We start from the raw sequence: 14,864 nt of genomic DNA, 5'->3' as shown, positions 1-14,864 counted from the left end.
TTTGCCATCGAAAAAGAAGATCAGCCGATAACGTTAATTTTGTGTTTTCCGTTTATTTTCATGTTTGGTTATTTTTTTGTTTCGTTTTCAAATTTCAAAAGCTTTTCGCGGAATTAGTATTCAATGGCCGTCTAAAAACAAAGGGAGCTATTTTTGAGCCATTCAAACACAGCGTTTTTTGGGTCCATCGTAATAAGTCCACTGCGTAAAAGCATAGCTTCAAAAGCATACAGGCGGCTTGCACAAATTTACAATTTCACAGAAAACTGTGCACAAGCTAAGACGTCGATAGACAGGTTGATATTTTCGCTCTTCCCTTTTCTTTACTAACTGGAAGCTAATTTGCATATTTAATATTTTTCCGATGAGTTTTTTCCAATCCCATAAAACTGGACGATATCATATTAAATATTAAATTAAATCTTTTAACAATAAATTTCTAATATGCACGTTCAACAAATAACAAACAATTTAGTTTTTCTCTTTGACATGTGTACTCTTAGGTGGTTAATTCTGTTTCAAGTGGTCTTTATTAGCTTCACATTAAGACCCCGTCCACAGACTCCATACGTATTCGGATATTTTTGAATCTGCAACTTTTTCTTTCCGGATACGGCTATCGTCCACACGCATCCGGCGAATTCGCAAGCAAATCCGGAAATTTTTGAATTCGCTCTCCAGAGTGGAAATTTTTGAATCCGATAGCATTGTTGTGGATTCAAAAATATCAGGATACGTGTGGACGGGGTCTAAAGAAAAAGAAAAATAGAAAGAAAGAAGGATAACAAAGGCAGATAGACCTAGCAGCCAAAATATGTTAGCGCAGCTTTCGAATTGGCTTGGCTGCTGCTCATTGACGCCTAAAGGAAAGAGAAAATTGAGCTCCCGCTAACTTCAAGAGAAATAAAAATGAATGCAGCCTAGTAAGACGATGATGATAATGACGATGACGACGATAACAATAACGCTGACGATATTGCTGTGCCCAGATGTTCCATGATCAGAATCAGTTTTAATTGTAAAATCGAGTGGCTGGCTGATGTGGGCCTGCGCCTGCGGTAATAATTATTTATAAACATAATTTCTTAAATTCATAACCTTAGGAAAATCTTATTATCCGTGGTATGCAGCAGGCCTTAGAAAAGAAATAACAATCATCGAAGTCTAATATTTGTCCCTTGTCCAGCGGAACGGAAGTGACATTAATTGGTTAATGTTTTTAAGGTATTAGTATATTGGGCAAGCTAGGGGAAACTTTCGGCTGCTTCGGAAACGACACGGAAACCGTAAATTCTCTGAGTCGCGCCTGCGGTTTGTCAGCAGTGTACCGCTTAACAACAAACATTTCTCGGAAGCTCGGAAGCTCGTTTTGTCTCAACTTTCAAGTATAAAACTTACCTTATTTGAACGTGAAATTGCTAGATGATCTTAATCTGAGCCTTTCTTGTTCTAAAGAAGTGCTTCATTTTAACCTGAGGATGTTGGCGGCTTGTTAATTTGCTTGGTGAAAGCCAACTGATGTGGAGAAAAAACGTGATGATGTAAACAACTTTGTCAGCTGAGTAAGCTTAACTTCTATGCATCAAGATTATTTCCGCCCTTGGTAACATTTTATTTGTTGAGTTTATGGTGAGATAAACTAAGATTTGGACGCAGGAATGGCGACTTTTGATTCTCTGGAGCTAAACAGTAAGTATTGAACTTAAAGAAATGTAAGTCTTATAACATAACCATTAACCTCGTAACATTCTGCCAGCCTTAATGCAGCAAAACTGACTTACTTATGTTTATCTTAAAATGCCTGTAAGTCAAAAACTGTTTTGAAATGTAGCCCGATAGCTGAGCTTGACGTTTTCAGTTTTTTGTGAACTCTATAATGGTCGTTGAAGGTTGCGAAAACCCCTTAGTATAATTGCAATATCAGGTAGTATGTATAGCTAAAGGGTTTTCATGGCGGCCATGTTGGAAGAACAGAACATGTATTTTGCATAAAAATAAAATATCTTTCCCTTAAAGGAAAACCTTTTTATTGTTTTGTATCTTTAATTTGGCCACCATGAAAACCCTCTATTCCTGATTTTGATTTATATTCATAATGTTTTGTGTAACCAGGCCCTTGTGATACCAAAATTGAAATGTCTTAGTGAAAGAGTCTCGCTGAATCCCAGATTGTTCAATTTATAGCTAATTTGTGATGGGTATTTTCATCAAACCATGTCATCCCATTCTGTATCATTCATAAAGGCTCTCTGGAAGACAGTCTTAACTGTCAAAGTTAGTGATTTGTTGTATTCAAGAATCCAGCACAAAGTAGTGATAAAGTTATCGTCTTCCTTGCATGCTTTGTTGAAGCACTCAGGAGACAGTCATATAATTACAAATGAGTATGACGGACATCAAAAGTGTACAAAAAATGTCTCTGAGACTCTGACATGTAAGGTTATAAATTGTTTCCAAAATGAACTTTGTGGACTGCTAGCATTAAGGACACAATTGATGGATCAGAGAACTAACTCTGCAGTGTATGTTAAATTAAGTGCTAAGTGAATCCATGAATTTCCGACTGAGCATTAGCCCTAGTAAGGAAATGGGAGATCGCACGAGGCAAAGAAAAACGTCTTTGACCTCAGCAGGAATCAAACCCACAACTTCTGGATTTGATAGTCCGTTGCTCTATCGACTGAGCTACGAGGCCAGATGGGAGCAAGTCTTGGGTGATTATGGCGGTAATTGCAGCAATGTGAATGTGAAGGGTACAAATGAATGTTGTTAGAGTTATGGGTGATGTTTCAGGACAAATTTGCTTCATTCCACACTTACATGACTTAATTAGTGTATCAAATATGCCACAGGGCATTTGGCATTCACCTTCCCCTATATTTAAAAAGAAATACACCACATTTTGCCTGCAAATTGTTGTTGTCTCTTTCTTCTGATAATTCACTTTTGGGTTTTCTTCCATTCAACTCTTCTGGGCACATTCAACATTGAAAATGGAAAATGGAAGAATGAATTTTTCCTTTTATTGACTTGTTGATTATTAGGTAGTGTTTTATCGATTGTCCTAAGGAGTTTTGGCATGCATCGTAGTAAAAAAAAATGCAAATAGCGCCCTCTTACACTTAAGCTTAGCCCTTGAATATTAAAATGGTTTAATTTCAGATCAATGCAGCTAGCTCTCGACTTTTTGGTTTAATAATTTTCTTGATCTGAAATCTTTATTAGGTGGTGAGTCGACGGCAAACTTACCTAAACATCCCCTGAGAAGGTTTGAACCAACTATACGCAAATTTCAAGTAGCTCTTCCAGCAGATCTGGCAAGGCTTCAATTACACAAGGGCAACATGGAAAAGGTACTGACTAAGCTTCTCCATGTTTCTTTAAACACTATCCTACGTAGCAAGCATTTTTCAATTCTAGGTTTTGCCACGCTAAAGTTGGATCAAAAGCAATAAAATATAACAGGAAGTGGGGGAAGGGGAGGAAACAGTTACCTGCAAACCCCATGATTTGGCAAAAAAATCCCTTTGTTGTGACAGCTTGTCAATAAAAGAGCATACAACAGAGTGACCTTATTTGGATCGGACCATTTTCCAAGAAAACAACCTCTCTCATTATATTCTGGATTGGCTGACAAATACTTACAAGCAAGCGGTCAAAATAAATCGTAGTTTAGCAAAGTTTATAGTAGGGCTGTCAGACTACAGAGCCGGAGGAGCTGCATGTTCAAATCCTGCCACCACTCATCCACATCCCTCCTCGAAGATCAACTATGTGATTAAAAATAATATTGCTTACAGCTAGGTTAATTTTTATTTATTAATTTTATGTTGTTGTTTTTTTAATTTTGTTTAAATTTTCTCTTTGCAGTTTTATAAATCAGAGGCTTGGTTTGAGCTCAATAAAGAGCAGATCAATGCTGCAAGAACTGTACAGGTGTTTGTTTGTTTTTTTTTTTCCAGTTTTTCCGAATAAACTGACATTTTTTATGCAGTCTCAAAAAAAAAATAAGTAAAATACAAGTTGTTATATGCGCAGTCCCTACCCCATCATCTTTTGGTTTTGATGAAGCACTGAAAGTGTTATTAAATTTATTATTGTGAACAGACTGTAAAAATTAAATTCTAACTGAATAATGATGATGTTTTTATTATTTACCCTTACACTTCTAAGGACATCCCCCAGGAAAATATAAATATTTATTTTGCCTTTAACCCTTTAAGACCGATGATCAGCATCAAATTTCTCCTTGTAATATCAGTGCTTATTCAACCACTGAGGTCATGAGAATTAAGGATATGATCACCCAGGGTGAATTTTCTTAATTTTTTAACAACGTCACCCCAGTACTTTTATAAGAAAAGTATGGGGACAAGATAGGAGAATTTGTTCTTTGATATTAGGGGTTAAAAGGGGTTAATATGTAAGGATGGTGCCTACTAATACCAAAGTGTTTTTGTATAGTTTATGACTATGCGGGAAAGGCAGATCTTATCAAGGGCTATTGGAGTCCAAAGAGTAAATTTGGGGCAACCATGCATTTTTAGAGATAATTAAGCAACAATAATTGTTGCTTAATTATCTCTGAAAAAATGCGTGGTTCTTCTAAAAAACCATAAAAATTATACAAAGCAATGTATGGCGTTTTTTTTCCAAATAATTTGAAGCTTTATTATCTGAAAAATGCATGGTTACCCCCAATTTTCATTTTCAATACCAAGAGCACTTGCTGAGTTCTGCTTTCTCCATATAGTTTTAAACCGCGCAAAAATATCCCTGTGTTAGTAAGCACCACCCATAGGAAACTTGAGTATCTCCAGATGCGCAGAAGGTATGCACAGTAGCCAAAGTAGGTACTGTCCTTAACATGACTTTTTTTACATCTGTTAATGACAGCAACTAAAAACCCACATGAGAGAAATAGAGAACACAAGAAATCAAATACAACCCTCAGATTTACCACAGTTTGATGAGCGAATCGCACCAATAAAAGACGAAGTCCAGGCTGGAGTGAATTCATTTAGAGAAATACAACAGATGTACACTCGTGAAAAACTGGACAAGGAACCTAAGAGAATGCCTTTTGCAAAAAACAGAAATTCTGGTAATATTGCCTATTTATTTATTTATTTATTTATTTATTTTATTTATTTATTTCATATAAATTTATTAGCTCATTTCGTTTAGTTCTCCAAATCTTTTATTAAATTGTTAGCGTGTACTTTTAATGATCACAAGAATCTTTAAATTTCAAGGAGGTGAGTTCTTTAGGAAGAAGATAATACAATAATATACTTGATTATCCTCTACCCAAAACAGGTTTTTGGGGGGTAATGAAACAAACAGGAAGAAACAAATAATTTTCAAACATAACATACGTAACATGGTTAAGAATCCCAGCTGGCAGGAGGCAGACTAGTTGGTTATTTACAAGTATGTCCGAGGAGTTGAACTCGGGGCTACCAAGAAACAACTCCAGATAGCGGTCAGAACGGGACTTGAACCCGGAACCTCCAGATTTCAACTCCAACGCCCTAACCACTCATTGTTTTTGTGATCATTATGACTAATAGTTCAATTTTTAATTTTCTTTTTAATTTTAAATTTACTTACTTTCCAGACTCTTAAATGATGCAATCACTGACCAAGTTATTGTATCAATTAAGAGCTTGCGCTGCCTTAGCCTGGTGGCAGAGACATGAACTCATGCAGGAATAAATTAATCATTATAATTCCTGTTTCTTCCAGGGTTGAATGTTAAAGAGTTAACTAGCAATCCTCAGCTGCAACTTCAAGCACAGCTTTTGATAGAGGAAGATGCCCAAGCCTCCTGGGATTCCTTAAACAAGGTCTGCTTCTACTTCCGACTAATTCATTTGGTTTCTCTCTGAGTGAGAAGTCACTCACAGATACACACTACAGTGTCAAAATACAAGGGACCTTTTAGTATTGTGGTTTAATTTCCAGAAGATCTCATCTTGGTAGAATCGCTCTCTCATCACCAGGCTTTTAGCCAGAAATTGAGAGTTGGGCGTCCAAGGTCAGCATGTTCATTGTAATTTTTTTAAAAGGTTACCAGCAAGATTAAAAAATGTGACAACCATTGATTCCTGTATTAACTGTGTCATCAAACCAGCCCAAAATACCTCAGGTACTGTGTTTTCATAAGATGGACTAGTCTTGTAGGATTGCATCTGGTGGTGCTCTGGCAAGTTGTGTTACTAATGAAAGCTGATGAATTTATGTATTCCAACAGGGTTTACTGGAGCTGAATGGACTGGTTCATGACTTCTCAGCATTAGTGCATGTAAGTTTGTTGTTGTTGCAGTTTTAATATTTTGTGATTTTTGTAAATTCCCATTTGTTCGCTTGTTTGTTCATTCACTCTTCATTCAGTTATTGTTGTTGGTAGCATCCCGGGCCCTTGCAGTCGTTTTTAGGGGACTCACATTAGGAGGTAATATGAGTCCCCTGAAAACGACTGTGGGAGGCTATGTTGTTGGTGGTGTTCAGTTGTTCAGTAAACTATTGAGGCTGCTGGCGCTATTCTGTTGCAGATGTCCAGCATGATCTAAATAATCAGAGTATACGTTAATGTCTACATCTAAAGCAAGTCTTTGAATCTCAGGCCTGGAAGAGTTAGGGATCCTACTGCTTGTAATCATCATCAGTCATCCTCATCCCAACTGGCCAACACAAGGCTGTGCTTGTTTCAATACTTGTTTATTTTGTCTTGAAAACTTCAGGAGCAGCAAGACACAATAGACTCCATTGAAAACAACATTCAGACGGCACAAGTCAATGTTGAGGAGGGGGCTAGTCACTTAGGAAAGGTATTATAATTATAGCAAGTTTCTTTAATTTGTAGACAAGCGATACTTTGATTATAAGTACTGGGGATCATGTTCTGGTCAGTACTGCTCAGTACTGGGCAGCTTTCATTTGAATGACCATACATGCTTGAGGAGTTCATCAACAGACTCAAAAGTTAGAACCACCTTGTACAACATAATAAACAGCATTACAGGATATTACTGCTTAGTAGCCTTCATTTTGTTGGTCACACTTAAGGATTTCATTCACACACTCAAAGATAGAACCACCTTGTGTGTACAGCATAAAAAACAGCAACAGAGGAAAATACTGCTTGGTAGCTTTCACATGAATAGCCACACTTCAGGATTTCATTCACAGACTCAAAAGTTATAACATTGTTCAGCAATATAAACAGCACCGCTACAGGAAAGTTAACTGCTTGGTGGCTTTCATTTGAATGGTCACACGTCAGGATTGCATCCATAGACTCAAAGTTAGAACCAACTTGTACAGCTTTAAGGACGGTGCCTACTAATACCGAAGTATTTTTGCGCGGTTTATGACTATGCGGGAAAAGCAGATCTTAGCAAGGGCTATGGAAATCCAAAAAGAAAATTGGGGGTAACCACGCATTTTTTAGAGATAATTAAGCAAGAATTATTCTAAAAAGTAGTAAAATACAAAGCAATGTATGGCATTTTTTTCCAAATTGAAGCTTTATTATCTCTGAAAAATGCATGGTTACCCCAAATTTTCTTTTGGATACTAAGAGCACTTGCTTAGTTCTGCTTTCTTCGCAAAGTTTTAAACCACGCATTAATATCCCTGTATTAGTAGGCACCACCTATAGGAAACCCGAGTATCTCAAGATGCGCAAAACGTATGCGCAGTAACAATAGTAGGCACTGTCCTTGATAACATTGTTAGTGATCCAAACCATAAATTGAAAGCGCTCCTTCCTCCAGGTTATGACAATTCACGCTATAACCTAAGACGACAGCGCCATTTTAATATACCGAAGCTTTTTACAAACAGAACCAAAAACACTTTTATATATGCGATGTCGAGGCTGTAGTTTTACCCCATATACTTTATAAGTTAACATATTTTAATATAAATACTTTATATAGAATTTTTAACACTGTAATCAGTTTTTTATTTATTATCAAGGATTCATCTGTAATTTTTTAAAGTATCATAAAACATTTGTAAATAATTGCGCAATTCAGCCTTTGGCTGCGATGCATTTTTAATAAACTATCTATCTATCTATCTATCTATCTATCTATCCTTAAATAATATAAACAGACTACAGGAAAATACTATGCAATAGTTTTTCAGCAGACTTAAAAGTTCAATCCACCTTGTATGGCATACCACCAAAAAGAATCACTTTGTCATTCACTGCGACGAAGGGCTAACGCTCAAAACATCAGCACTCGAATCTCTTTACGGTGGCCATTTACCTGTTAGTTATCAACTCTGTTGATCCACTAACCAGTTCGGGATGACACCAGTTCTGGAAGAAACTAAAACAATAATTGTAATTTGTTTCTTCCAGAACTGGTATCCTCCCGAACTGCTCACTCAGTTCTAGCAAAACAAAAATACTCAATTTTGAGTGTAGGTTGACTGTCAGTTTGAAAGCCCTGATTATTGAATCTTATTTTTAGGCCAGCAAATTGAAAGTTGCTGCATATCCCATCATTGGTGCAGCTATAGGGGGACTGTGCGGGGGTCCAGTGGGGCTAGCTGTGGGTCTCAAGGCAGGAGCTGCAATTGCTGTCGGTGGAGGGGTCGTGGGATTTTTTGGTGGAAAATACCTGAAAAAGAGACAAGATGACACTACTGACATACAACTGGATAACCTGAGTTCACGGAAAGAAATTAAAAAATATAACTGAAATTCACATAATTGTGGTACTGAATATGAGCAACACCTATTTTTACACTACAAACTTATAGTTACTGGTCAATGTATGTTGGGCACTTGTTGGTTTGCGGCATCATTTTAGATGAGATCACAAACACTGGTTATGACTTCAGTGAAAAAAGAGACATTTGGTTGGCAGCATCTATTTTGTAAATGGTCCTATATATTGTGCTCATATAATTTACCTTCTGCAAACACTCAATATGTGAACCTTCTGCTGGGGGTAAGGTTCACGTAATAAACAGCCAGGTAGTATTGTGTGTAGGCGACATACATGTAACAGTTTGTTGTAGAAAGGGCTCCATGGAAAAAGTTCCCAAGTGACAAATTCATACTTCTCCCAATATGGTGAACAGAAAGTTCGTAAGTGATGCCTGACACTTGCAATCGTACAAGTAGTAGGATTAATTTGGGAGGTTGAATCACACATAAGCATTCTAGTTTCTTTTTGGTCTCCTCGCCGCTTTTTCTTTGTAACTTAATTTAAATTATTTTATTGTGTATTGTTTCGTAATTTCTTTTGGTGGCAAAAATAATTTTAAAAAATTGATATTGTAATAAATATCGAGAAGTGTCAGAAATGTAAAAAAATAAAAACAGCCGTTTTGGTTTATTCTGACGGTTTTCTTCCACAAAGAACAAGGGTTGCATACCCAAAACGTCTGTGCTTTTTAAACATTTGTGACACTATCATTCCTACCAGTTCTCCAAATATGCTCTGCTTTGACCTACAGACTGGTTATCAAGTTAGAAATGTAGTTCCCTGTTTGTTTTATGACAGAAAGGCTTGAATTCAAATTATGCATTTGCTTGTGACTTTGCTAAAAATGCAAGAAACAAAAACTGAAGTGTGGGGATTTCTTTTGTTTGGCTTTAATCAGAGACTGAGAAGAAAGAAATCATTCATGTGTCACTTCACTTGGTTCAGTTTTGGGCTTAACCCTGTAGAGCAGTTTCCAATTGAGTGTTGTAAAACCAAAACCAAAGTAATTACTCTGGCCAATCGCAACAGATGTATTACTAACAACACAACGAGCCAATCAGGATTCAAAGCAAATGCATGTAGCTGATGCCAAGCACGGGAAAACGCGTGCGGCCAAAACACGATTGTGAGTGGTTTGGTTTTGCTTCTCATTGGTTGAAAAAGTGACACAAGTTTTGTTAACCAATCACAGAGCTTAGTAATACAAAACCAAAGACCCAACAGGGCCACTCTAAGACCCAACAGTGATCAGTATCAAATTTCTCCTTGCTGTAATATAAAATGTTTTTCAATCCCTGAGGTCATGAGAATTAAGGATATGATCACCCAAGGTGAATTTTCTTGATATTTTAATAACTTCTCCTCAGAACTTTTATAAGAAAAGTATGGGGACAAGATAGGAGAATTTGTTTGTTGATATCAGGGGGTTAAAGGGTTAAGGCATAAGCTAATTAACCAAATAAATACAAAACTACATTTTCAACATGATAACAAGTCTGTAGGCCAAAGTAGAGCATATTTGAAGGATGTTGGATTCTAGGAGACCAAATCCTCACTTGCACCCATTTTCCACTAAGCCCTTTAATAAATATTTATTATAAAGTGTAAAGTTCTGAGTGTTACTGAAGGAGAGGATAACATTTCAGCGCATGTGCGTTAATCTAAATGCTTTTTTTCTCTTTCTTACCAACTTTATGGCCTTAAAAATCCCACTCACATGTACTTCAGTAATCACATTCTATAAATAGTCCAAGCAAAATGACTGATGACCAAAATTCACAGAAAATGCTAGTGGATTGCAGTACTCATATCGTCAATATTTAATTTAGCGTTGACCCATAAGTTCGATTCCATGGTTGATGTGTTTACAGTTATTTGCACGAAAAATAACGCAATCATATGAAAAAATTACCACCCGAGTTACCTATTCCCTTCCGAATGGTTAATAAACAATGAATTAAATTAAACAGGCTTGGGTCATAGCAAGCAAATGCGAAAAGTATTTTGATTCATGGACATGCGCAGAACTGTGAACCCCTCCCTTTAAGAATGCTGTGAAGGGTGAATCCCTTAAAAAATCCTTGTGAACAAAAAGGCCTACACGCTAGGAATCTTCGACTTTGGCAACATTCAAACTTACAACATTTGGAATGGATCTACAGTATCTACTACAAGCAAAAATAAAATATTGTACCACAATATTCATTTTTTATACTGTTTGTCTGTCAAAAAAAAACTAATTTTCAATAGAATAAATTAACATTGAGTTGTAAAAATGGAGTGTGAATAAAGAGGACTTCTAAGCATCAACGTCTTGTCCTTTGTTTAAAAGTGAAAACATTTTGGAACTCGTTGAACAAGTTATGAAGAAAATCTAACAGAAATGAACATTTCGTGAATAATCTGCAAATCAGGTTTTAATTAGTTTCTCTCCCTTTCATAGCATGGCATCCGGTGGAGAAACCACTGCTCACAGGGTTTCATATGGCTTCATAACTTCCATGTTGTACTTAAGTCTGTGCTATTATAGCTTGGTCAACGAATGATGATGATGATAAACTTGGTCACTAACCATACTGTCAAAAGTCATTTTATTAGATGAAAACACAACTGGTCACATTTTAGGCAAGATGTCTTGCCATTCTATAAATAAGTCTTGCCCATGATCACATAACAAACAGTACAGTACACATAACACTGATAAAATAATAAGAATGTCAAAGCTATTGAATGTTACAGGGCATCCATGATTTTACTAAGTAAAAATTGAACTGTTTTCAACGATAAAGGTTTAAAATTATTTTTTGTTCACATTACTTAGTTGTATTCTAACTACTGACATTTTAAAGGCGACCTACAACACAAAAACAATGAAAAGTGAAATGAAACCGAACAGTTTAAACCAAGAACACATAGAATAACAACCAAAAGTAAAATTGAAACTGCGCTTTTTAAACATAAATTTGCACAGAAGTCAATGGCTGTGGTTTTGGTTACATAGCCAATAAAAACTGAAATAATTGTGTATTTTTTAAGAAATACAGAACTGTTGACCGGATAGAACTCTTTTTTGACACATCCTTTTTCACGATGATCAACAAAGTCGTACAGTGGAACCCTGCCCAATGGCGACCAGCAGATTTCTCCTTACATATAAGTATGTGTTCAAACATCTACAGTGTACAGTGTAGGTCAGAATAGAATATACAAAATGATCACCAAGACAGAATGTCTCGATGTTCAAACAAATTCTCTCAACTTGTACCATAAGAAAATGGGAAAGCAGTGAGGAGAATACCCATATTGATACGAGGACTTACTAGGTCAAGCCATGCGATACTGCTATGACCACCTCACTGTTATGATGTTACCAGTTTTTGGCCTAAAAGCCTTGATTTAAATTCCAACTACGGTACCCCACAAATAAACCTTCTATGGTGGTGTAGTATGTGTTGCTAACCTACCCTCCCTACCCACACTATGTATTATTGTCACAGACATGCACACTTTGGATGATTATTAGAGTAAGCACATGGAGTGTTATTGATTTGATCCATGAATTGTATCGAAGTTAATCATGGTTAAATCCACAAATATTCCACAGGTCCCTAAAGTGACAATTTCTCTTTACAATCTCAATATCTGATCAAACATTCACGTCTCGAGAATGAAGGATATATTCAGAGAACAGTGACGAGAAAATGCATGTTGATATGTAGAAAATAGGAACTATGCTGCAGGACATCATTGTACTTATAACATATGTTGGAGAGGTCTTGTATAGTAAATTGCAGACCACTCTTATGAATGTGAAGTATTTCAAATCTACAGTATGTGAACTATGAATGAAAAATTTAACAGATGAAAGACACGGTTATTTAAGCAACTCTGAAAACGAAGCATGAATAAGGCTTTTCGTGGTGCATACATAATAGCTGTAGTCTTTCATCTGTTACTCCATCTTTATGTTTGGTAATAAATATGATGAATGGTAAAGACAATTTTAACCAGAAATCAAGTCCACATAATTTTGTTTTCATGCTGAAAACTTAACCAAATTACCATTAACATTAAAATGTTTTATGTTCTAGCCTCTGCCAGAAAGCAATTATCGGTATGTCAATATTTTTGCTGTTTATTCCTACCAAGCGACAATAGAAGGGTGCCAGGCAAGAATGTTGTTACAGTCGAACCAGGTCAAGCGTACCCCCCTAGACTCTATTAATGGCTCGATTATTTGAAAATTGAACCCATTAGTCGTTTCAAAGAATGCATTCATTTATTCATTGTTAACGCGGATCAATGATCAAATTAAAATTCGCAGAACATAGATCCGCGCTAACAGTAAAAGCAATAGCCTGTAAAATTCAAACTACAGTACATATGAAACAGCTCGTTCGTTCAAACTGTTCCTGCATGTTGTTGACACATTCATATAATTCGTTATGCAAATTGATTTGTCATGGCACTGAAGAGCACAAAGTCAAGCGCTTGCAAATGAGTCGGGCTGAAAAATTCCAATTTATCTTTCATGTATAGCATTACCTACCTTGTAGCATGAAAAAGTTTGGTATATATTATTATTTCACCAGACTGTCCATTATACGTCGACGAATAGCGCAACACATGTGCTGCCATTGTCGAAGGTCAACTGAAATGAACATCTTTCACTGTGAGTTCGCATACTTTTCGCTAAATTAATTTGCATATACATCAGAAAGAGGACCGTTTGTTATAATAAAACGCTTCCAGTCCTTTTTCATTTTTGTTTCTGAATAACTAACGGGAAAAACGCAAGTGTACAAACGTAAAATGTTCATTTAGTGATCATTAGTGAGTTTAAATTTACGCGACAGGACCCACCGTGCCCGGTTTAAAATGGTGAATTTTCTTTCTGACAGTACGCGTTGACTGCTGTAAATCACGAGAAATCTGTTTTTTTGAAAATCCACTGTTATATAAATCAAGAATTGCCGCTCTGAATATATTGAGAGGGGTTTTTCCCGCGGGCTTTCTGGTTTTCTGGTTTCATGCATTATTTGTACCCTGGTTCATATAATCCAATCAGAAATCTAATTTTGATTTGAATACTTGAAACGACTAACGGGTTCAATTTTCAAATAATAGATTCATTAATAGAATCTAGGGGGGTACGCTTGACCTGGTTCGACTGTAAGGACGGTAGCTCTTTTTGCTACTGTGTGTATGTTCTGCACATCTAGGATTGTCCGAGAAACTCTGATTTCTTAAGGATGCTGCCTAGTAAGTCAAAAGAACTTTTGCGCAGTCTATGAGAGAAAAAGATCTTAGTAAGTGTTATTGAAATCTAAAAAGAAAATTGGGGGTAACCAGATATCTTGTAGAGATAATAATAATTATTATTAAGCTTCGATAATTTTCAAAAAAATCCCATATATTGTATTGTACTTTAACGCTTTTACAATAAAATATTATTGTTGCTTAATTATCTCTGAAAAATGCATGGTTACCCCAAATGCTAAGATCTGCTTTTCCCACAGTCACAAACTGTGCAAAAATACTTCTGTATTAGGAGGTACAGTCCTTAAGTGAGGTTTTATTTGTATGCTGCCCTTTGATTGCTGATGGTATAGCTTGTTTGACTACCTATGTAGCTGTTTACCAAGATCACTGCTAGATATTACCTTCCAATAGACCATCATTATGATATAAGTCACTCAAAACAAATAACTAAGTTCATATTATTATCAGTTAGTCTAAAAATTAGGTAACTCGCTAATCTCAGCTGATGTTGCTTTAAGCTTGGTTATGTAGTAATCCTGAATAAATGCCAACTCAACCTCAGTTTTATGAACATACCAAGTTATTTCTAATGAATAATTAGAGTGGTTTTCAATTGAGAGTGGAAAGTGATGTCGCGTTTCCTTTGGTTTTGCATTACTGCGCTCTGTGATAGGTTAAAAAAACTTGCGCCACTTTCTCAACCAATGGGAATGCAAACCAAACCAATCGTGTTTTTGCTACGCGGTTTTCCACGCTTGGCGCCAGTTACATGTATTTGCTTCAAATTCTGATTGGCTTGTTGTGTTGTTTACATTTTGTTGCGTTTGGCCAGAGTAATAATATTACTTTGGTTTTGGTTTTACGACACTC

At 36.3% G+C, this 14,864-nt stretch overlaps 1 protein-coding gene and 1 long non-coding RNA gene across 3 annotated transcripts in view; both read left to right on the top strand.

The window, feature by feature from the left end:
• The window catches only part of LOC146481914 (uncharacterized), a 147,104-nt gene extending 132,722 nt beyond the window's left edge, over positions 1 to 14,382 (top strand). The window contains exons 2-3 of one of the 2 annotated variants that reach the window (XR_014864366.1): positions 12,417 to 12,918; positions 13,910 to 14,382. This is a non-coding gene — a long non-coding RNA (uncharacterized LOC146481914). Of the gene's footprint in view, positions 1 to 12,411; positions 12,919 to 13,909 lie in introns of those variants that run through there. The other variant, XR_014864365.1, reaches the window with a different exon arrangement.
• On the top strand, positions 1,323 to 11,764 carry LOC146481915 (syntaxin-17-like). Its single transcript, XM_085108027.1, has 8 exons — positions 1,323 to 1,689; positions 3,226 to 3,353; positions 3,871 to 3,936; positions 4,897 to 5,104; positions 5,749 to 5,849; positions 6,257 to 6,307; positions 6,747 to 6,833; positions 8,490 to 11,764. Exons 1-8 carry the CDS (start codon positions 1,659 to 1,661, stop codon positions 8,718 to 8,720), a joined length of 903 nt encoding a protein of 300 aa, XP_084964153.1. The 5' UTR covers positions 1,323 to 1,658; the 3' UTR covers positions 8,721 to 11,764.
• Positions 14,383 to 14,864: the final 482 nt, after the last annotated feature.

Source organism: Pavona decussata, unplaced genomic scaffold (genome assembly GCF_977016875.1).
Source record: "Pavona decussata unplaced genomic scaffold, jaPavDecu1.1 SCAFFOLD_48, whole genome shotgun sequence".
NCBI classification, from domain to species: domain Eukaryota; kingdom Metazoa; phylum Cnidaria; class Anthozoa; order Scleractinia; family Agariciidae; genus Pavona; species Pavona decussata.
Note: the sequence above shows the minus strand (reverse complement) of the source record. Positions and strands in the feature narration are given on the sequence as shown.

Coding starts and splice junctions, on each gene's coding strand:
- LOC146481915 (XM_085108027.1), top strand. CDS start 1,659: ATGGCGACTTTTGATTCTCTGGAGCTAAACA. Junction 5,850..6,256: donor CCTGGGATTCCTTAAACAAG/GTCTGCTTCTAC, acceptor GTATTCCAACAG/GGTTTACTGGAGCTGAATGG. Junction 6,308..6,746: donor ACTTCTCAGCATTAGTGCAT/GTAAGTTTGTTG, acceptor TGAAAACTTCAG/GAGCAGCAAGACACAATAGA.